The sequence below is a fragment of the Manis javanica genome, chromosome 12 (assembly GCF_040802235.1).
Source record: "Manis javanica isolate MJ-LG chromosome 12, MJ_LKY, whole genome shotgun sequence".
Lineage (NCBI taxonomy): Eukaryota > Metazoa > Chordata > Mammalia > Pholidota > Manidae > Manis > Manis javanica.
Window position 1 is genome coordinate 53,245,479 of NC_133167.1, and position 22,022 is coordinate 53,267,500.

The 22,022-nt window shown below is 39.8% G+C and overlaps 1 protein-coding gene and 1 non-coding gene across 6 annotated transcripts in view; one reads left to right on the forward strand and one right to left on the reverse strand.

The window, feature by feature from the left end:
- The window catches only part of UBE2E3 (ubiquitin conjugating enzyme E2 E3), a 92,459-nt gene extending 89,556 nt beyond the window's left edge, over positions 1–2,903 (reverse strand). Inside the window, exons 1-3 of one of the 5 annotated variants that reach the window (XM_073218596.1) lie at positions 2,737–2,903; positions 2,282–2,313; positions 1,039–1,257 (exon numbers count right to left, since the gene is read on the reverse strand). In XM_073218596.1, the coding sequence (XP_073074697.1) occupies positions 1,039–1,232 (194 nt within the window). In that variant the 5' untranslated portion in view covers positions 1,233–1,257; positions 2,282–2,313; positions 2,737–2,903. Of the gene's footprint in view, positions 1–1,038; positions 1,258–1,693; positions 1,846–1,876; positions 2,147–2,281; positions 2,314–2,736 lie in introns of those variants that run through there. The other 4 variants (XM_037000302.2, XM_017668146.3, XM_017668147.3 and 1 more) reach the window with 4 other exon arrangements.
- The window catches only part of LOC118968688 (uncharacterized), a 25,385-nt gene continuing 6,251 nt past the window's right edge, over positions 2,889–22,022 (forward strand). The window contains exons 1-4 of the transcript XR_012123670.1: positions 2,889–3,207; positions 3,619–3,862; positions 5,156–5,223; positions 9,708–9,798. This is a non-coding gene — a transcript (uncharacterized protein). The remainder of the gene's footprint in view (positions 3,208–3,618; positions 3,863–5,155; positions 5,224–9,707; positions 9,799–22,022) is intronic.

A 22,022-nucleotide genomic window follows, 5' to 3' on the forward strand; every position in this document is an offset into this window, starting at 1 on the left:
TTACAACAAATTGAAAAGGATTCTAAATTATTTCAGACTGCTACTATTTAATGAAATAAATTAACATAATTATTGATACAATAGAAGTGAAAAATCCATAGAAAAATAAGAGTATTTCTGAATTACTACAGAACCCAGTATTTGATCAATTTTTTTTGTATTTTCTTTTTCTTCTAGTTGTGATCATAAAAATCAACAAAATGTCAATGCTGGCTAATGTTACAGTTATATCTGATGTATACTTAATAAAATTCATGGATATTCCACCACCAAACCACTCACAAGAGTCCCACTGACGGAATCTTTCTTCACCATCACAGATAACATAAATCAACAGGAAGCAAATGACCTTTTGCTTACACCCAACAAAGTATGTTTCTCCTGCTGTTGAGTATTAACATGTCAAGCATATCCACTAGTTTTAGAGTGGCACAGACAAGGAAAGTTTCTAGTGGCTAAGTGCCACCTACATTGCAAACGGTTACTTTTCAGTCTCACTTGCCCTCATAAGAGTAAAGGCGTGACCATAATTTAACTACAAAAAGTAATACCTGGGATGCATGACTTATAAGTCATGCTTGTAAAACTGAAAGCAGATTTGGGGCACAATTTTAAATCTACTTTCAAATATGGCCAAGACCTTGAATTTACAAACTTCCTAACAAACGTGATCATTTCTGATTACTGAACTTCTACAAGTATCAATTTCAATGAAGAGTAAGACTCATAAAAGGGAACATCTTCAATGTACCCGCTAATTTGGGTTCACCAAATTTTCCTTGCCAACTCCTTATCTATCAGAATATTAGTCCAATCTCTACCCTAGGACACTCTTTCTTAAGTTAACCAAAGTACAGAATAAGTTTACTTAAAAGTATAATTCTAAGGAGATGGCTTATATACCGCCTAAGAATGACTACTCGTTCAAGTACACATAAAATTTATAACGAAGTATTTTTGAACTACTGAAATGACCAACGAAAGTGTCCAACAATTTGGAAGATACCTGACAATGTGTTTAAGCCTTTTACGTATTACCTTTTAGCACTAGTGGATAACTTAGCGGTGGTTTTGCTAGAGAGTTTGGTGTTTTTCTTCTGCTGGGTGGCGGAAGGTTTTCTTTCTTCTTGCTCCTCAGGCTCTGGCGCGGCTGGGTCCCGCTGGTCCGCATCTGAACTGCCGCTGCTGGTGCTGGGGCTCTCATCATCGGACCTTTGCCTATCACTGGACATCTTGGTGAAGTTATTTCTTAGGAAACTTTGAAAGAGAGAGGGGAAAATAAAGGAAATGGTTAGTCTGAAGAAATAAACCAGTATCATTTTCTCATTGTACTATCCACCTAAAATTGCATTTTAAAGAAATAGCTTCAAAAGTGTTCACACTTATCTCATCGTACGGCAAGGTTACGGGGAGGTGATGTGCCCCACAACGCCAGCGTTTAGGGATTTACCGAACTCAAGTTAGAAAACCCACTCACATTTTTTTTCCATCCCTTGGACAATCTATCAATTGTCTACTTTCTCAGAAGGCATGATTTGCCAGGGAACTTAGGCAATGAGCATTAATAACATATGACACCCTGTAAATAACAGATCTCACTGAAAAACGTTAAAAAGTCACTAATAACGTCTAAATATTTACACACTGACATCGGTCAAAGCTACCAAATTCCCTTTCCGAGAGGAAAACATACCCTGTTAATCGCCCATATGCTTATTTAAGGTGGCGACTCCTTCTCTGTAAGCCTTTAAATACAGCACTTAGGAATTTAAAAATCAACTAACAAGCTGCTCCAGCCGTTTGCACGGCCAGCAGCGAAGGTTCATTCGACCAAGACGGAGCTGCCACCCTGGGAAAAGCAGAATCCAAACTGCACCTTCTGTAAAGCTCCCAATGCCATCAAGGTTCCTCGCTCAATTTTTACATCACGGACCGACATTTTGTCCAAAATAAGGAAAAAAATAATCAGAGGAAAAACAAACAAACAAAGCCCCAAGAAGTGCAACAAATTTCCGCGCCCGCGGAGGCGAGCCGCGGCCGGCGGCGGCGGCCACGCAGCTCCGCGGCCCTTTGTGGGGAGGGCCGCGCGGAGCCGCGGGTTGCGCTCGCCGCGCCGGGCGCCAAGTGATGCGAGCAGCCCAGCCGGCCCCGCGGCGGCTCGCGAACACCGGCGGCGCGGGCGCCCGGCGCGAACAAAGCTGCCCGCCCCCGCCCCCTCCCCCACCGCCGCCGCCGCCGCCCCGGCCGCCCCCCACGCGGCCCCCCGGCCCCGCCGCCTTACCTCGGCCGTCCGCCCGGCCCGCTCGCGCGCCGCTACGGTGTGGGGGAGGGAGAGAGAAAAAAACCCTTCCTTAAGGAAATGGAGGCAGCTTGGGGGGGGTAAGGGGGGGGGAGGGAAAAAAAGAAGCCGAGGAGGCTCTGGCCGGGGAGTGTGGAACATTGAAAGTCGGAGGGGGTTGTGCAGTGCCGGGCTCCGGCCGGAGGGTGGCGCCGCCCAGCGACTTCGGAAAAAGGGGGGGTGGGAGCTCGGCCGGGCGAGGGCGCGAGCTCCCGGCGAGGCGGAGGGGACGCGGGAGACCCCCGCGCGCTGTGGCCTCCCGCCGCCGCCGCCGCCGCCGCCGCCGCCGCCGCCGCCGCCGCCCGGCTCGGCTCCTCCCGGCCGCGCAGTCAGCAAGTTCCGAGGCGAGCGCGGGGGGAGGGGCGAGCGCGGTGGCGGCGCGCGTGCTCGCTGCTTGCCTGGCGGAGGGGCGCGCGCCGCCGCCGCCCGGCGGGCGCGAGCTCTTCCCGCGCGCTCCCGCGCGCTCTCTCCACGCCTCCTTTCACCCGGGGGGGCGCACGCGTCCGCCCGCGCGCGGCCAGGACAAAGAGCGCGGCGGGGACCCGGAGGACTGGCCCCTGCTGCCCTCGGCCGTGGAGCCCGTGCCGGAGGGGGCGGAGGCGCGGGCGCCGTCTCCCGGGGCTGCTGTGCCGCGGGGTGGCTTCCGGCCTGAGCCCGCCTCCCGAGCGAGGCTGCCCATTGGGCTACCCGCCCCGCAAGCTGGGGCTGAGTGCCTTCGGCGCGAGCAGCCCGAGGTCGTCCCCCACGCTGGCCACATGCCCTCTGCCTGCGCAGGGGTCGGCGTTTACCCCGAGGACCCACGTCTGGGCAAGGGCCCTGGGCTTGTGGTCGGGAGTCCCCCGCTGTCCTAGAAGCCTAGAGACTAATGGGTGGGTGTCGTTGACCAGACCAGGCACACAGAAGGAGGAAAGCTGCCTCTTGCCCCTCGAGTGAGCTATATTAGGGGAAAGATGGAGTCTTGGGCACTGAGAAGAGAAAACGGGTTTCGAGACTTGGGAAGTAGCTGCTGCTTTTCTTTGGCTCTGGGCCTGCTTAAGGGGTCAGTTCTTAGGACGCTTTGAAAACTTACAAAGTCCAAAAGAATTTTTAAATGTTCCACCCAAGATTTTTCAAAGTGAAGGAAGGGAGTTAGGGGTGTTCAAAACTGGAACTTTGCTGATGTGCACGCTAGACACCAGTTCTGGAGAGAAGCCCCGACTGGGTCGGAATGCCGACACAGAAAAGCTTCAGACAGGGATAGTGAAGGTTAGTTTTGTTGTCTTCTCTCTGGTTGTCTCCAGGTGGACTCCGCAGTTTTTGCCCCAAGCACAAGTAGCCAAACCTACGAAAACTTCCTGTTTGCAGCCCAGACCTTCTCCAACTCTGAAAACTTGCTCCAGTGATGGAACTCTAGAGGAATTTGTGAATTCCTCTCCCACAAATGTTCAGGGGCATGGGTGCTGGGAGAATGTGGAGTTCACAGAGAGTGAGAATGGCAGTCGTGACAGATGAACTAGAGTTAAAGGAAAAAAGAAGACAAAAAGAGTGAGTGAGCCAACATTTTTACTTATTTTTCCTCCAAATAGAAAAGTTTTGGTAAAGGGTTGCCTAGGTCTCTTAGGAGTAAGTTACACTTACATAATTTTCCAAAGACAGGGTCATTCAGTGAACTTTGAGAGCTATGCTGCTAGGAGCTGAACACAAAATTTATTCGTTCAGTTACTGTGTATCTAAAGCCAGGTCCCTGTCCAACGCCAGAAGCTCCTAGTGTAAAAGGGAAACAGACTCATTAAAAGTTCACCAAGATTGATAAAGAGAAAGGATACTCCAGTCAGAATGAACTGCTTTTCTCAAGAAATGGTGAAGAAAGCATGGCGTGTGTGTTGACAAGCATTTTGATTTGGCTGCATCAAAGCGTGCTTGAGCAAAGAGCTTGTTTGTGAAAATATAGACAGAAGGTCCCCCTGACTTTTACCGTGTGATGCTACAGCAAAAGCAAGCCAACTTGGAGGCTGGACTTCGTTTGCCATGGGAAGCTGTAAAAGGAAAGCTATATAAAAGTGGGTTCTTTTAGGAAATTTTAATCTCACAGAAATAGCCTGAAGGCCCAAAGGCCAACAGCTGATAGGATTTGGGAGGGACCAAGAGATTGGGAGATGAAGATACTTAGTTGTGTTTCGGTAACATCTTCTATAGAATAAACAATATTGGCCTTTAAAGCAGGAGAACTAGATTCTAATCATACCAAATTTATGTAAACTCAGGCAAGCTACTTGTTCCAACTTAATTTTTCTCATATGTTAAAGGAGATTGTAGGAAGGTTCTAAGTCCTTTTGCTCAACAATTCCTGAGTTTGAAATCGAGGAGTTATATTTAACAATCACTCAACAGAACACTTAGGAACTATCAAATGCAAGGAAATTGGAGTGAAATAAGGGTACTGGCTCTTATCAACCTTGGCAGGTAGTGGGACAGTCAGAAATTTAGGCTACAGAATGAGAGGTGCTGCATCAAAGGAATGAACAGAATGAGTGGAGCATTATTAATTATCAATTAATGATCAGTCATAGAATTATTAATTCCTGTTGGGATTATGGGGTGTGTGTCAAAAAAGTAATGAACTGAGCCTAGAAGGATCAGTAGGTGGTAATATATAGATAATGCTCTTGGCAGAGCACCTGGGACATAATAATTGTTCAATAAACATCCTTACTATATTGTTAAAGTCACCATAAAAAGAATGAATGGCTCCCTAAAGTTAGGGAAAGTAGTGGCCTGCCCCCGACAATACTAGGTTCCCTGCTACGTTTACTCACCTGACTAAAGGATTTGTTTAAGGGATTCTTTGCAGCTCATCACTGTCCTCCAAGATACCATGACATCACTACCTTGACCAGAAGCAACCTGTAAGTTATTGTTTTTAACATGAAGTTCTTCACAAGACACCTTGTTTTGTAATTATGCTCTCTCCTGTTTTTGCCATGTTCACCCTTGGAATTAGGGATCATGTCTTATAGGCACTCCCGAGGGCATACAAATTTGACTTAATGCAAATTATTCCATGAAGTATATAATAAAAAATTTTTCCATGTGATCACTTAAAGTAGTACCACAAAGCAGACACTAGCTTCCACAAGAATATCGTTCCCTCTTGGTCTTCTATTTCTCTCTTGTTAGTATGGGGTCCTGCCATCTTCTCTCTCACAACACTGAGAGAAGAAAGATACTAAATCCAGTTGGAACAGATATTGCCACAATTACCTCTGCTACCCTTTTCCCCAACATGTGACCAAAAGGGACCTGTCATCATAAGGTCAGACAAAGCAGGCCCAACAATCCTTTAGACCTCCCTAGTTTGGGAGAGGCTTTCTCTTTAGCCTTTCAGTGGGTCTCATATGTGTATAAGTATATGTGTGTATACCAAGACTGCTACAGGAATGTACCATTTGAGTTGCCTAAGAAGTCTCTGTTTTGAGCAATTATATAAGTTATACTGAGACTCCAGATTTGTTTTATGGCTAGCAACATCCCTCATATATGATGAATATAGGGTAAATACGTATTAATTTGTTGTATTGATTTCACAGTGCTTTTGTGGTGTTTTCTTCCACTCAATAACTTCTCAATATCCCTTCATTTTACCCCTTTTTCTCAAGCTGTTTCAGATGCTAGTGAGTACTTGAATCCTTTTGTCTTCTGGCTGTAAAATTTTCTCTTTCTACCCATAAAAGCAGGGTTGGTTTACTAGGAAGTCATTTTCTGGCTCAGGTTTAGTTTAAGAAGCCATCCCTGGAGTCCAGTGCACAGCTTGACATCTAAGTATTCTTCCATTGCATTATGTGTGGAAGACCTGCTGTGTGCCAGACCCTGCTTGACCCTGAAAATGGAAAGGTGTATAAGCCTCAGGACTTTAAGGCACCAAATTCAGTGATCATTTCCTGCTCTAAGACCTTTTCTCCTTTGAGATAACTCTGAGGAGGGGTAAATACCAAAAATGGCTCATGTTTGCATTCCATAAAGAGCCCATACACATGAAATGAAAATACAAACACATTAATAGGGCAAAAGGTATGAACAGAAAAAAAATTTAAATACATTTATTTAACCTTATTTTTTTAAAAATTCAACTTTATTAGTTAACAAAAAAGGGAAAGTTAAAGTGATTTACCTATCCTAACAAAAAAACAATTTTAGTGGTTATAATTATTGCTAATAAATTGATTTTAAAAATTTCCCTTCATCCATTTCCATTGGCAGTGTAAGTTGGTACCAGCCTTCCTTTTGAAAAGCAATTGGGAAATTTGTGTCAAGAAAGTTAAATGTGTTCACAGTCTTTAACCAAATTTCTCTATTATGGGAAATGTATCTTAAGGAAACATTCAAATGTGGAAAAAGTAACATTAACAAATCAGAAATGTCCTACTATAGGAAAATGATACACAAACTGATTTACCTGAAAAACATGTGAGTATACAAAAAATAATACAAAAATGGATTGTGATAAAATGTCAATGAAGGCAAAAGTTGTCTGTTTCGTGAAGTTAGAGCCTGAGTCAATGCCTAGCAAGGTATTGGCCCAAGTAAGTGCTCAGTAAATATCTCAAATGAATACGCACTATATCTTTAAAACTAGCAAGACAAAAGTCTCTGAAAGAAGCTAATCTGACAGGTTACTAATGCTTACATTTCAGAACAACTACGAATAACCTTTCTCATTCTTTCTATATTCAGTATTTTTCTAATATTTTTTAATAAGCATTTACTTTTATAAGGAGGAAAAAAGCTTTGAGTAAAATGCAGAGGTGTACATTTGGTTCATTGGAAATGAACACCATCTTGACAGTTTTTAAAATTATTTTATAAATCAAAAGAAATGGAAACTCAAGCATATTGAGAATTTTTCAAAATTTTAAGGTTGACATAAGAAAAAATAGGCAAGACTCCTTTTAAAATTCTTAAAAAGGCCATGTGAGGAAACTCTACATTAAATAAAACAATAAGCTGTCTGGCTCAAGGACAGATAGATCACTGAAACAGAAGAAACAACTAAGAACTAAATAATCTAATAGATAGCAAATGAAACTTCCTAGAAAACCACAGAAAAAAAAAAAGGATTACTCAATGATATTGAGATAACCAGTTACCAATATGGAGGAAGATCACTTAGAACCATGCCTTATATCATAAATCAACAATAATTACAGATGACTTCAAGAGTTATATTTCCAAAATATAATTATTTAGAAAAATTAGAATAATTTACATACTTATGTAAATAGAGAGGAGTTATGATATGTTACACTAAAAACCAACAGGGAAAAAAAATCACTGAAAAAAAACACATATTTGACCAGTACAAAAACTGAATTCTCAATATTTTTCTCAATATGCACACACACATATATGCACCAAGTTGGAAAAAAAATAGACAAAACAGTTTGTATTATGAAAAATGATTAATATATATCACATATAATTCTGTATAGACTTATAAAAATATCAAATTATTATAAACAGTTAAAGAATATGATAGAAATTCAAGATTATTATATTGTATGTTGCCTCAAAAAATTAAAGATGTATGTTAAAATGAGTTACTACATTCTTGTCCACAAAATTTGCAAATCTAAAAATTGTATTATGCCAAATACTAAATACCTATGAGAATATTATGAAAAGGGCATTTCCTATATTGCTGGTGGCATTGTAAATTGATATAACCTTTTTTCGGAAAGCAATTTGGCAATGTGTTTCAAGGATCATAAAAATGTTCATACCCTTTAACCTAGTAATTTTACTTCTGGGAATCTATCCTAAGGAAATAATCCAAAATATTAAAAAATGCCATATGCCTGACAATGTTTATCCCAGTGTAATTTATACTATATAAAAATGGAAACCACTTAAACTGTCCAACATAAAGGCTATGTTCTAGTAAATTATGGACCATTCATTCAATGCAATATATATGAATATAAAATGATGAGTATTATAACTATTATTTTTCCCATCAATTCAACCTTATGGCTAATCCTTTTCTGTGAGATCAGCTTATATCCTGCTTGGTTGATAAGACTAACAAAAGGTGTTGTGCATCATCTTTTTAATTGATATTTTTACTTAACATTAAGTCACTTAAATTTTTCTGAGGTGCTCTGTAGTATCTCGTGTAAAATCAAGTTAAGTGTATGCTTTATGTCTCAGAAAACAAAATTTCATACATAATATGATTAAAAACTATAAAAGAGATTTAAAGAAATATGCAAACAATCACTTTGGGTTTAGGGCCTGTTTATTTGTGATTCTGGCCACTTTTTCTATATTGCGCAAGTGGTTATCTAATTGGAACAGACTCAATAAGAAGCCATATTCTTTGATTTGAAGTTGTAGACAAAGTAGATTAATTTGACATGATAAACAATTTTAGTTGACTGTCTTTATAACTAAAGTAAAACAATATTTAAAAAATGGGGATACTAATAAAAAATGTTTAGAATTAAACTTTAGGTGATTTCCAAATTCTAGAGGTTTGTCATCTATAAAGGATCTCAAAGTTACGAATAGTAAAATGTAGAGTGCATGTGATTTTAACTTTTCTGAATTATAATATCGCAAAATAACTCAGATAAAGTAAATATTACAGAGTGATATGATCAAGTTTAAAAAAATAAGTGAGAATTACTTTTCAATAAGAATATATATACCCAGTGTGTGGTAGGGGTACATATCATATCCATCTTGGATTCCTAAAGTAATGACCACTTAGTATCAGCATTTATAATCCAAGAAAAGGATATTGAAGTACTAGACTTTTCTGACCAATAAATTGAGTCTTAGAGACACTATATGATATCCCTAAAGTCTTGAAGGTAACTCTTCATGAAACTGGAGACAGAATTTTGTATTCTGTCCCCATTTCACTATGCTGTTGTATCCACCAGGCATATAGTCCAGATTCCCAAGTCATTAGCTCCTGTAAAGATGTCAAAAGGATGTCACAGAGACTTCTTTTTTTTTGTTCATTTATTGATGCTTTTTTGTTGTTATCATTAATCTACAATTACGTGAGGAACATTATGTTTACTAGACTCCCCTCATCACCAAGTCCCCCCCCCACAACCCCTATTACAGTCACTGTCCATCAGCATAGTAAGATCCTGTAGAATCACTACTTGTCTTCTCTGTGTTGTACAGCTCTCCCCGTGCCACCCTCCACATTATACATGCTAATCATAATGCCCCCTTTCTTCACCCCACCCCTTATCCCTCCCTTTCCACCCATCCTCCCCAGTCCCTTTCCCTTTGGTAACAGTTAGTCCATTCTTGGGATTTGTGAGTCTGCTGCTGTTTTGTTCCTTCACTTTTTTTTCTTTGTTCTTATACTCCACAGATGAGTGAAATCATTTGGTACTTGTCTTTCTCCGCCTGGCTTATTTCACTGAGCATAATACCCTCCAGCTCCATCCATGTTGCTGCAAATGGTAGGATTCTTCTTATGGCTGACTAATATTCCATTGTGTATATGTACCACATCTTCTTTATCCATTCATCTACTGATGGACACTTAGGTTGCTTCCATTTCATGGCTATTATAAACAGTGCTGCAATAAACATAGGGGTGCATATGTCTTTTTCAAACTGGGCTATTGCATTCTTAGGGTAAATTCCTAGGAGTGGAATTCCCAAGTCAAATGGTATAGAGAGTGCTTTTATTTTATTTTATTTTTTTATTTTTTATTTTTATTTTATTTTATTTTATTTTTTGAGAGGGTATCTCTCATATTTATTGATCAAATGGTTGTTAACAACAATAAAATTCTGTATAGGGGAGTCAATGCTCAATGCACAATCATTAATCCATCTCAAGCCTAATTCTCGTCAATCTCCAATCTTCTGAAGCATAACGAACAAGTTCTTACATGGTGAACAAATTCTTACATAGTGAATAAGTTCTTACATGGTAAACAGTACAAGGGCAGTCATCACAGAAACTTTCGGTTTTGATCACGCATTATGAACTATAAACAATCAGGTCAAATATGAATATTTGTTTGATTTTTATACTTGATTTATATGTGGATCCCACATTTCTCCCTTTATTATTATTATTATTTTTATTTTTAATAAAATGCTAAAGTGGTAGGTAGATGCAAGATAAAGGTAGAAAACATAGTTTAGTGTTGTAAGAGAGCAATTGTAGATGATCAGGTGTGTGCCTGTAGACTATGTGTTAATCCGAGCTAGACAAGGGCATTAAAACATCCACGGATGCATAAGATTTCTCTCAAAACAGGGGGGGTGAGGTTTTAAGATTCACCACTGTTGATCCCCAATTTCTCACCTGATGGCCCCCCTGTGACTGTGCCTGTCTTAGGTTGTTCCTCCCTTGAGGAATCTTACCTGTCTCTGGCTAACCAGTCATCTTCCGGGGCCATACAGGGAGATGTAAAGTTGGTAAGTGAGAGAGAAGCCATATTGTTTGAAAAGGTTAGCTTTTTACTTCTTTGAAGATTTATGCCCTGTGGCTTCTATGCCCAGCATTTGTCTTGAGGTATCTTTACCACTTGGAGGAATTATGATACTCGGTAAATTCGATATGAGGCACAAATTCTATTAAAGGGTTGTAATTAGGAAGGAAGAAGAAATGCTATAGAGGTAGCAGATGGAAGAAGACATGGAAGGATTGATTATTTCTTTGACATATCTTCTTGTAGAGTAACTTAAGCATGTATAGGTTTTAAACTACTAACTAAATTGCGCGCACATATTAACATAATAGGAATACAGTTACATAAACAAAGCAGATCTATAATTACCAGCCATCTCCAGTGAAGCCAAGAAAACCAGTTAGGCACCCTAGGCATTTGTGAAAATTTGTCTATGATATGATGGATATTGTCCAACTGTACTTGAACAGTGTGAGAGAAATCAGACAAATTAAAGCAACCCATTTCTGGGATCTGTTCACATCCCATATGTTCTTTTAACCATAGATAGTCTGTAGTTGTAAGATTTCGGAGCACTACAACTTGCACTTCTCCTAATTCTTGGTTGAGTTCAAACAGTATAGATCCAGTCAAATTTGTTGTTTTAATGAAAGCACAGGCCAGCTTAGATATCCCCTTCTTCATTCCAATGGCAAGTCCAGGAAACGGTGGGATGGATGCAGCTACAACTACAGCATCGCCTGGATCTTTGTGGAGGTTTTTTGATGATCATCTTCTGGTATGAGTCTTCCAGAGAGTGCTGATGTTGGAAGTTCTTCTTCATATCGTAGCTTAGTTCATTTTCTGGGTAGCCAAATTAGGCTTTGATATAAAAACAAAAGGGTCTGTATAAAAACAAACAGACCCTTTGCCCACACTTTGGTATGCCCTTTATACCATTGTGTAGAACTCATTGGAAGTCACCACACAGGAACTGCTATTTTTTTTTTTTAAGAGAAAGGAATATTATCAGAAAACTGTACCTCCATCGCCAATCATCTGACACCCTTTAAGTGATCAAAATTAAGGATATTTGAAGCATGCTTTAATCTTTGATTTCCCATTAGTTTTATCCTATCAAGGATAATCGCCTTTTTCTTTTTTTTTTTTCTTTTTTTTTTAATCTTTAATCTACACTTACCAGAAGAATACTATGTTTACTAGGCTCTCCCCTATACCAGGTCCCCCCTATAAACCACATTACAGTCACTGTCCATCAGCATAGCAAAATGTTGTTGAATCACTACTTGTCCTCTCTGTGTTGTACAGCCTTCCCCTTTTTCCCTCCCACCCATGCATGCTAATCTTAATACCCCCTTTCTTCTTCCCCCCCTTATCCCTCCCTGCCCACCCATCCTCCCCAGTTCCTTTCCCTTTGGTACCTGTTAGTCCATTTTTTGCTTCTATAATTCTGCTGCTGTTTTGTTCCGGCAGTTTTTCCTTTGTTCTTGTACTCCTCAGATGAGTGAAATCATTTGGTATTTCTCTTTCTCCACTTGGCTTATTTCACTGAGCATAATACTCTCCAGCTCCATCCATGTTGCTGCAAATGGTAGGATTTTCCCTCTTCTTATGGCTGAGTAGTATTCCATTGTGTATCTGTACCACATCTTCTTTATCCATTCATCAACCGATGGACATTTACGTTGGTTCCAATTCGTGGCTATTGTAAATAGTGCTGCTATAAACATAGGGGTGCATCTGTCTTTCTCAAACTTGATTGCTGCGTTCTTAGGGTAAATTCCTAGGAGTGGAATTCCTGGGTCAAATGGTAGGTCTGTTTTGAGCATTTTGATGAACCTCCATACTGCTTTCCACAATGTCTGATCTAATTTACATTCCCACCAGCAGTGTAGGAGGGTTCCCCTTTCTCCACAGCCAAGCCAACATTTGTTGTTGTTTGGCCTTTGGATGGCAGCCACCCTTACTGGTGTGAGGTGATACCTCATTGTAGTTTTAATTTGCATTTCTCTGATAATTAGCGATGTGGAGCATCTTTTCATGTGTCTGTTGGCCATCTGTATTTCGTTTTTAGAGAACTGTCTGTTCAGATCCTCTGCCCATTTTTTAATTGGGTTATTTGTTTTTTGTTTGTTGAGGCATGTGAGCTCTTTATATATTCTGGACGTCAAGCCTTTATCGGATGTGTCATTTTCAAATATATTCTCCCATACTGTAGGGTTCCTTTTTGTTCTATTGATGGTGTCTTTTGCTGTACAGAAGCTTTTCAGCTTAATGTAGTCCCACTTGCTCATTTTTGCTGTTGTTTTCCTTGCCTGGGGAGATATGTTCAAGAAGAGGTCACTCATGTTTATGTCTAAGAGGTTTTTGCCTATGTTTTTTTCCAAGAGTTTAATGGTTTCATGACTTACATTAAGGTCTTTGATCCATTTTGAGTTTACCTTTGTATATGGGGTTAGACAGTGGTCCAGTTTCATTCTCCTACATGTAGCTGTCCAGTTTTGCCAGCACCATCTGTTGAAGAGACTGTCATTTTGCCATTGTATGTCCATGGCTCCTTTATCAAATATTAATTGACCATATATGTTTGGGTTAATGTCTGGAGTCTCTAATCTGTTCCACTGGTCTGTGGCTCTGTTCTTGTGCCAGTACCAAATTGTCTTGATTACTATGGCTTTGTAGTAGAGCTTGAAGTTGGGGAGTGAGATCCCCCCTACTTTATTCTTCTTTTTCAGGATTGCTTTGGCTATTCGGGGTCTTTGGTGTTTCCATATGAATTTTTCAATTATTTGTTCCAATTCATTGAAGAATGTTGCTGGTAATTTGAGAGGGATTGCATCAAATCTGTATATTGCTTTGGGCAGGATGGCCATTTTGACGATATTAATTCTTCCTAGCCATGAGCATGGGATGAGTTTCCATTTATTAGTGTCCCCTTTAATTTCTCTTAAGAGTGACTTGTAGTTTTCAGAGTATAAGTCTTTCACTTCTTTGGTTAGGTTTATTCCTAGGTCTTTTATTCTTTTTGATGCAATGGTGAATGGAATTGTTTTCCTGATTTCTCTTTCTATTGGTTCATTGTTAGTGTATAGGAAAGCTACAGATTTCTGTGTGTTAATTTTGTATCCTGCAACTTTGCTGTATTCCGATATCAGTTCTAGTAGTTTTGGAGTGGAGTCTTTAGGGTTTTTTATGTACAGTATCATATCATCTGCAAATAGTGACAGTTTAACTTCTTCTTTACCAATCTGGATTCCTTGTATTTCTTTGTTTTGTCTGATTGTCGTGGCTAGGACCTCCAGTACTATGTTAAATAATAGTGGGGAGAGTGGGCATCCCTGTCTGGTTCCCGATCTCAGAGGAAATGCTTTCAGCTTCTCGCTGTTCAGTATAATGCTGGCTGTGGGTTTATCATATATGGCCTTTATTATGTTGAGGTACTTGCCCTCTATTCCCATTTTGCTGAGAGTTTTTATCATGAATGGATGTTGAATTTTGTCAAATGCTTTTTCAGCATCTATGGAGATGATCATGTGTTTTTTGTCTTTCTTTTTGTTGATGTGGTGGATGATGTTGATGGATTTTCGAATGTTGTACCATCCTTGCATCCCTGGGATGAATCCCACTTGGTCATGGTGTATGATCCTTTTGATATACTGTTGAATTCTGTTTGCTAATATTTTATTGAGTATTTTTGCATCTACATTCACCAGGGATATTGGTCTGTAATTTTCTTTTTTCGTGGGGTCCTTGCCTGGTTTTGGTATTAGGGTGATGTTGGCTTCATAGAATGAGTTTGGGAGTATTCCCTCTTCTTCTATTTTTTGGAACACTTTAAGGAGAATGGGTATTATGTCTTCTCTGTGTGTCTGATAAAATTCCGAGGTAAATCCATCCGGCCCCGGGGTTTTGTTCTTGGGTAGTTTTTTGATTACCGTTTCAATTTCTTTGCTCGTAATTGGTTTGTTTAACTTTTGTGTTTCTTCCTTGGTCAGTCTTGGGAGGTTGTATTTTTCTAGGAAGTTGTCCATTTCTTCTAGGTTTTCCATCTTGTTGGCATATAGGTTTTCATAGTAGTCTTTAATAATTCTTTGTATTTCTGTGGAGTCTGTCGTGATTTTTCCATTCTCATTTCTGATTATGTTGATTTGTGTTGATTCTCTTTTTCTCTTAATAAGTTTGGCTAGAGGCTTATCTATTTTGTTTATTTTCTCAAAGAACCAGCTCTTTGTTTCGTTGATTTTTGCTATTCTTCTCAATTTTGTTTATTTCTTCTCTGATCTTTCTTATGTCCCTCCTTCTGCTGACTTTAGGCCTCATTTGTTCTTCTTTTTCCAGTTTCCATAATTGTGATGTTAGACTATTCATTTGGGATTGTTCTTCCTTCTTCAAGTGTGCCTGGATTGCTATATACTTTCCTCTTAAGACCACTTTCGCTGCATCCCACAGAATTTGGGGCTTTGAGTTTTTGTTGTCATTTGTTTCTATATATTCCTTGATCTCTATTTTGATTTGTTCATTGATCCATTGATTATTTAGAAGCATGTTGTTAAGCCTCCATGTGTTTGTGAGCCTTTTTGGTTTCTTTGTAGAATTTATTTCTAGTTTTATGCCTATGTGGTCTGAAAAATTGATTGGTAGAATTTCAATATTTTGGAATTTACTGAGGCTCTTTTTGTGAGCTAGTATGTGGTCTATTCTGGAGAATGTTCCATGTGCACTTGAGAAAAATGTATACCCTGTTGCTTTTGGATGTAGAGTTCTATAGATGTCTAATAGGACCATCTGTTCTAGTGTGTTGTTCAGTGCCTGTGTGTCCTTACTTATTTTCTGCCCGGTGGATCTATCCTTCAGGGTGAGTGGTGTGTTGAAGTCTCCTGAAATGAATGCATTGCAGTCTATTTCCCTCTTTAGTTCTGTTAGTATTTGTTTCACATATGCTGGTGCTCCTGTATTGGGTGCATATATATTTAGAATGGTTATATTCTCTTGTTGGACTGAGCCCTTTATCATTATGTAGTGTCCTTCTTTATCTCTTGTTACTTTCTTTGTTTTGAAGTCTATTTTGTCTGATATTAGTACTGCAACCCCTGCTTTCTTCTCACTGTTGTTTGCCTGAAATATGTTTTTCCATCCCTTGACTTTTAGACTGTGCATGTCTTTGGGTTTGAGGTGAGTTTCTTGTAAGCAGCATATAGATGGGTCTTGCTTTTTTATCCATTCTATTACTCTGTGTCTTTTGATTGGTGCATTAAGTCCATTTACATTTAGGGTGACTATTGAGAGATATGTACTTATTGCCATTGCAGGCTTTAGATTCGTGGTTACCAAAGGTTCAAGGTTAGCCTCTTTCGTATCTTACTGCCTAATTTAGCTCGCTTATTGAGCTGTTATGTACAGTGTCTGGAGATTCTTTTCTTCTCTCCCTTCTTATTCCTCCTCCTCCATTCTTCATATGTTGTGTGTTTTGTTCTGTGCTCTTTTTAGTGGTGCTCCCATTTAGAGCAGTCCCTGTAGGATGCCCTGTAGAGGTGGTTTGTGGGAAGCAAATTCCCTCAGCTTTTGCTTGTCTGGGAATTGTTTAATCCCGCCATCATATGTAAATGATAGTCGTGCTGGATACAGTATCCTTGGTTCAAGTCCCTTCTGTTTCATTGCATTAAGTATATCATGCCATTCTCTTCTGGCCTGTAGGGTTTCTGTCGAGAAGTCTGATGTTAGCCTGATGGGTTTTCCTTTATAGGTGACCTTTTTCTCTCTAGCTGCCTTTAAAACTCTTTCCTTGTCCTTGATCCTTGCCATTTTAATTACTATGTGTCTTGGTGTTGTTCTCCTTGGATCCTTTCTGTTGGGGGTTCTGTGTAATTCCATGATCTGTTCGATTATTTCCTCCCACAGTTTAGGGAAGTTTTCAGCAATTATTTCTTCAAAGAGACTTTCTGTCCCTTTTCCTCTTTCTTCTTCTTCTGGTATCCCTATAATACGAATATTATTCCTTTTGGTTTGGTCACATAGTTCTCTTAGTGTTGTTTCATTCCTGGAGATCCTTTTATCTCTCTCTATGTCAGCTTCTATATGTTCCTGTTCTCTGGCTTCTATTCCTTCAATGGCCTCTTGCATCTTATCCATTCTGCTTATAAATCCTTCCAGGGATTGTTTCACTTCTGTGATCTCCTTCCTGACATCTATGATCTCCCTGCAGACTTCATCCCACTGCTCTTGCATTTTTCTCTGCATCTCATCCCATTGATCTTGCATTTTTCTCTGCATCTCTGTCAGCATGTTCATGATTTTTATTTTGAATTCTTTTTCAGGAGGACTGGTTAGGTCTGTCTCCTTCTCAGGTGTTGTCTCTGTGATCTTTGTCTGCCTGTAGTTTTGTCTTTTCATGGTGATAGAGATAGTGTGCAGAGCTGGTACAAGTGACTGCTGGAAGAGCTTCCCTTCTTGTTGGTTTGTGGCCTTCCTCACCGCCTTTGCAAGGTGCTGGGTTCTTGCAGGTATGGATGTGGTCTGGATGTTGTCCTGTGTCCTGTGGTCTCTATTTTAGGAAGATTTTTCTTTGTTATATTTTCATAGGTCTATGTGTTTTGGGAAGGAGATTTCCACTGCTCTACTCACGCCGCCATCTTGGCTCTGCCTCCCCAGTTACAGGCTTTTTTTAAAAGAAATTTTTCTAGAGATAAGAAAGAACTATTTAGGATTAATCTGACCAGGAAGTAGAAATCTCACTGATGTAAACAACTTTATTAAAAATAACACTGATTATTTTCTTTACAAAATTTCAACCAGCTAGAATTACTGGTACATTTTTACCTACTTAAATTGACAGCTGGTTTGGATCATATACATTCATATAGCCAAAATAAGTGGGAGTGGGTTTGGGTGAAATGGAGTGGTATGGCCAGTTATGGTAGCTTTTGTATATAAAAGACATTCACATTTTTAAAGGCCAAATTGAATTTTAACAGTTAATCAACTCATGTGAGTATATATTGCCTTAAATCATTGCTGGCATAAGTCTTGTCATGAAGCTCTGTTAGTGTTTAAAAAAGCACTACTAGTCATGTTAGTTAATTCAATTTGTTTAACAGCACTTACTTATACAATAGCATAAATCACAGTGATTCCGGAATCGGACAAAACCTCCAGACTCTTTCATTTTGCTGATGAAAAAACTGGCATCTAGAGGGCTGAAACAAGGTAATCAGAGCTAGAACTCCAGATGCCAGGTTCTGGGTCAGTAGTCATGATGTTCTGATGAAGAGCTAGGAAAGTTGGAACAAATATGTAGCAGTTTTATTTTTCCATCAATCCTTTTAAATAGTTCTGCCAATGAGTCTGAGATTGATAGAGGCTGATTGATTTTAATCTTGTTAGTGTTTAGCTTTATACAACACATAACTTGATCTCTTTTATGTAGATGTTTTATAAATCAGGTTAGAAAAATTTTGGTGCCTAGTGATTTTTTAGAAAAGAACATAAGCCAATATAGTCATTCTGTAAGAAGTTTGGTGAGATAATTCTCTGGACGTGTATTTCAGAGGTTAGAGTCACATACCATTCTTAATTTAGTTGAATATCTGAGCCTACTGTCCTTTAATTTCTCTAAATACTTCTGGTTGTTCTACTTTTCATGAAAATCAGGTCCATAAATATGTCAGGCAGTGAAAAAGATCATGCTTTTTTTGTTATTTTGTAACATTCTCTTCAATTGATTTTGATATTAGACAAAAAGCCAGATATGGTTCCTACCCTCATTCTACTGGGGAGAAAAAAATACTAAAGAAATAATCCTACAAATAAATATTTACTTACAAACTGTGATAAGTATTAAATAATATATATAGGGTATTGTGAGTGTATAACAGGATACCAAATTCAAATCAGTATATCAGAGCGGATCTTTTTCATGCTTATCAAAAAGGGTGAGAAGACTGTTACACTTAAAAGAGCTCTCTGAGGCGGAGCCAAGATGGCGGCATGAGTAGAGCACCAGAAATCTCCTCCCAAAATCACATTTATAAATGAAAATATAAAAAACACAACTGTTCCTAAAATAGAGACCAAAGGACACAGGACAACATCCAGACCACATCCACACCTGCGAGAACACAGCACCTCATGAAGGGGATAAGATACAAGCCCCAGCCCGGTGGGACCCGAGCGCCCCCTCCCTCCAGCCCCCAGCGGGAGGAGAGGAGTCAGCAGGGAGGGAGCCCAGGACTGCTAAACACCCAGCCCCAGGATTCCGGACCAGAGCGCAGACACAGTGCACGCATGGGGTCCTGGATACTAGGGAAACAGGGTGACGGGACCGGTGAGCGGGTGCCTGAGGCTGACGCTGGAGAACAAAGAAACGGGAGCAGTTTTTTATTTTTTTTTTGGTGAGTGCTTTTTGGAACTCCTAAAGGGACAGAGACCCCAATACTAGGGAAACAGGGCAGCAAGACCAGTGAGTGGGTACCTGAGACAGGTGCCTGAGGACAAAGAAAATCGCGCGTTTTTCCTTTTATTAAAAAAATTATTTATTTAATTTTTAAAATTATTTATTTAATTTTTTTTTTCTTTTGTTGTTGCTGCTGTTATTTTGGTATGGAGAGTGCTTTTTGGAAGTCTTAAAGGGGCAGGACAGGACACTTAGCCCAGAGGCAGGGAATCTGGGGATCTCTGGGCACTCTAACCCCCTGGGCAGCAGGGAGAACAGAGGGCCCTTACGGAGATAAATAGTCTCCTGGCCGCTCCCCCTCCAACGGGGCTCCACCATTTTGGAGGAGCAACCCGAGCCAAGCCAAGACCACAGCAACAGCGGAGATAAACTCCAGAGCAACCGGGCAGGAAGCAGAAGCCCTGTCTGCACACAGCTGATAAGCACAAGCCACTAGAGGTCGCTATTCTCCCAGGAGAGGAAGGCCACAAACCAACAAGAAGGAAAGCTCTTCCAGCTATCACTCGTACCAGCTCTGCAAACTATCTCTATCGCCATGAAAATGCAAAACTACAGGCAGACAAAGATCACAGAGACAACACCTGAGAAGGAGACAGACCTAACCAGTCTTCCTGAAAAATAATTCAAAATAAAAATCATGAACATGCTGACAGAGATGCAGAGAAAAATGCAAGAGCAATGGGATGAAGTCCGGAGGGAGATCACAGATGTCAGGAAGGAGATCACAGAAGTGAAACAAACCCTGGAAGGATTTATAAGCAGAATGGATAAGATGCAAGAGGCCATTGAAGGAATAGAAACCAGAGAACAGGATCATATAGAAGATGACATAGAGATAAAAGGATCTCCAGGAACAAAACAATGCTAAGAGAACTATGTGACCAATCCAAAAGGAATAATATCTGTATTATAGGGGTGCCAGAAGAAGAAGAGAGAGGAAAAGGGATAGAAAGTCTCCTTGAAAAAATAATTGCTGAAAACATCCCCAGACTGGGGAGGCAATAATTGAACAGACCACGGAAATACATAGAACCCCCAACACAAAGGATCCAAGGAGGACAACACCAAGACACATAATAATTAAAATGGCAAGGATCAAGGACAAGGAAAAAGTTTTAAAGGCAGCTAGAGAGGAAAAGGTCACCTATAAAGGAAAACCCATCAGGCTAACATCAGACTTCTTGGCAGAAACCCTACAGGCCAGAAGAGAATGGCATGATATATTTAATACAATGAAACAGAAGGGACTTGAAACAAGGATACTGTATCCAGCATGACTATCATTTAAATATGATGGTGGGATTAAACAATTCCCAGACAAGCAAAACCTGAGGGAATTTGCTTCCCACAAACCACCTCTACAGGGCATCTTACAGGGATGGCTCTAGATGGGAGCACTCCTAAAAAGAGCACAGAACAAAACACACAACATATGAAGAATGGAGGAGGAGGAATAAGAAGGGAGAGAAGAAAAGAATCTCCAGACACTGTACATAACAGCTCAATAAGCGAGCTAAATTAGGCAGTAAGATACGAAAGAGGCTAACCTTGAACCTTTGGTAACCACGAATCTAAAGCCTGCAATGGCAATAAGTACATATCTCTCAATAGTCACCCTAAATGTAAATGGACTTAATGCACCAATCAAAAGACACAGAGTAATAGAATGGATAAAAAAGCAAGACCCATCTATATGCTGCTTACAAGAAACTCACCTCAAACCCAAAGACATGCACAGTCTAAAAGTCAAGGGATGGAAAAACATATTTCAGGCAAACAACAGTGAGAAGAAAGCAGGGGTTGCAGTACTAATATCAGACAAAATAGACTTCAAAACAAAGAAAGTAACAAGAGATAAAGAAGGACACTACAAATGATAAAGGGCTCAGTCCAACAAGAGAATATAACCATTCTAAATATATATGCACCCAATACAGGAGCACCAGCATATGTGAAACAAATACTGACAGAACTAAAGAGGGAAATAGACTGCAATGCATTCATTTCAGGAGACTTCAACACACCACTCACCCTGAAGGATAGATCCACCGGGCAGAAAATAAGTAAGGACACACAGGCACTGAACAACACACTAGAACAGATGGTCCTATTAGACATCTATAGAACTCTACATCCAAAAGCAACAGGGTATACATTTTTCTCAAGTGCACATGGAACATTCTCCAGAATAGACCACATACTAGCTCACAAAAAGAGCCTCAGTAAATTCCAAAATATTGAAATTCTACCAATCAATTTTTCAGACCACATAGGCATAAAACTAGAAATAAATTCTACAAAGAAACCAAAAAGGCTCACAAACACATGGAGGCTTAACAACATGCTTCTAAATAATCAATGGATCAATGAACAAATCAAAATAGAGATCAAGGAATATATAGAAACAAATGACAACAAAAACTCAAAGCCCCAAATTCTGTGGGATGCAGCGAAAGTGGTCTTAAGAGGAAAGTATATAGCAATCCAGGCACACTTGAAGAAGGAAGAACAATCCCAAATGAATAGTCTAACATCACAATTATGGAAACTGGAAAAAGAAGAACAAATGAGGCCTAAAGTCAGCAGAAGGAGAGACATAAGAAAGATCAGAGAAGAAATAAACAAAATTGAGAAGAATAGCAAAAATCAATGAAACAAAGAGCTGGTTCTTTGAGAAAATAAACAAACTAGATAAGCCTCTAGCCAAACTTATTAAGAGAAAAAGAGAATCAACACAAATCAACATAATCAGAAATGAGAATGGAAAAATCACGACAGACTCCACAGAAATACAAAGAATTATTAAAGA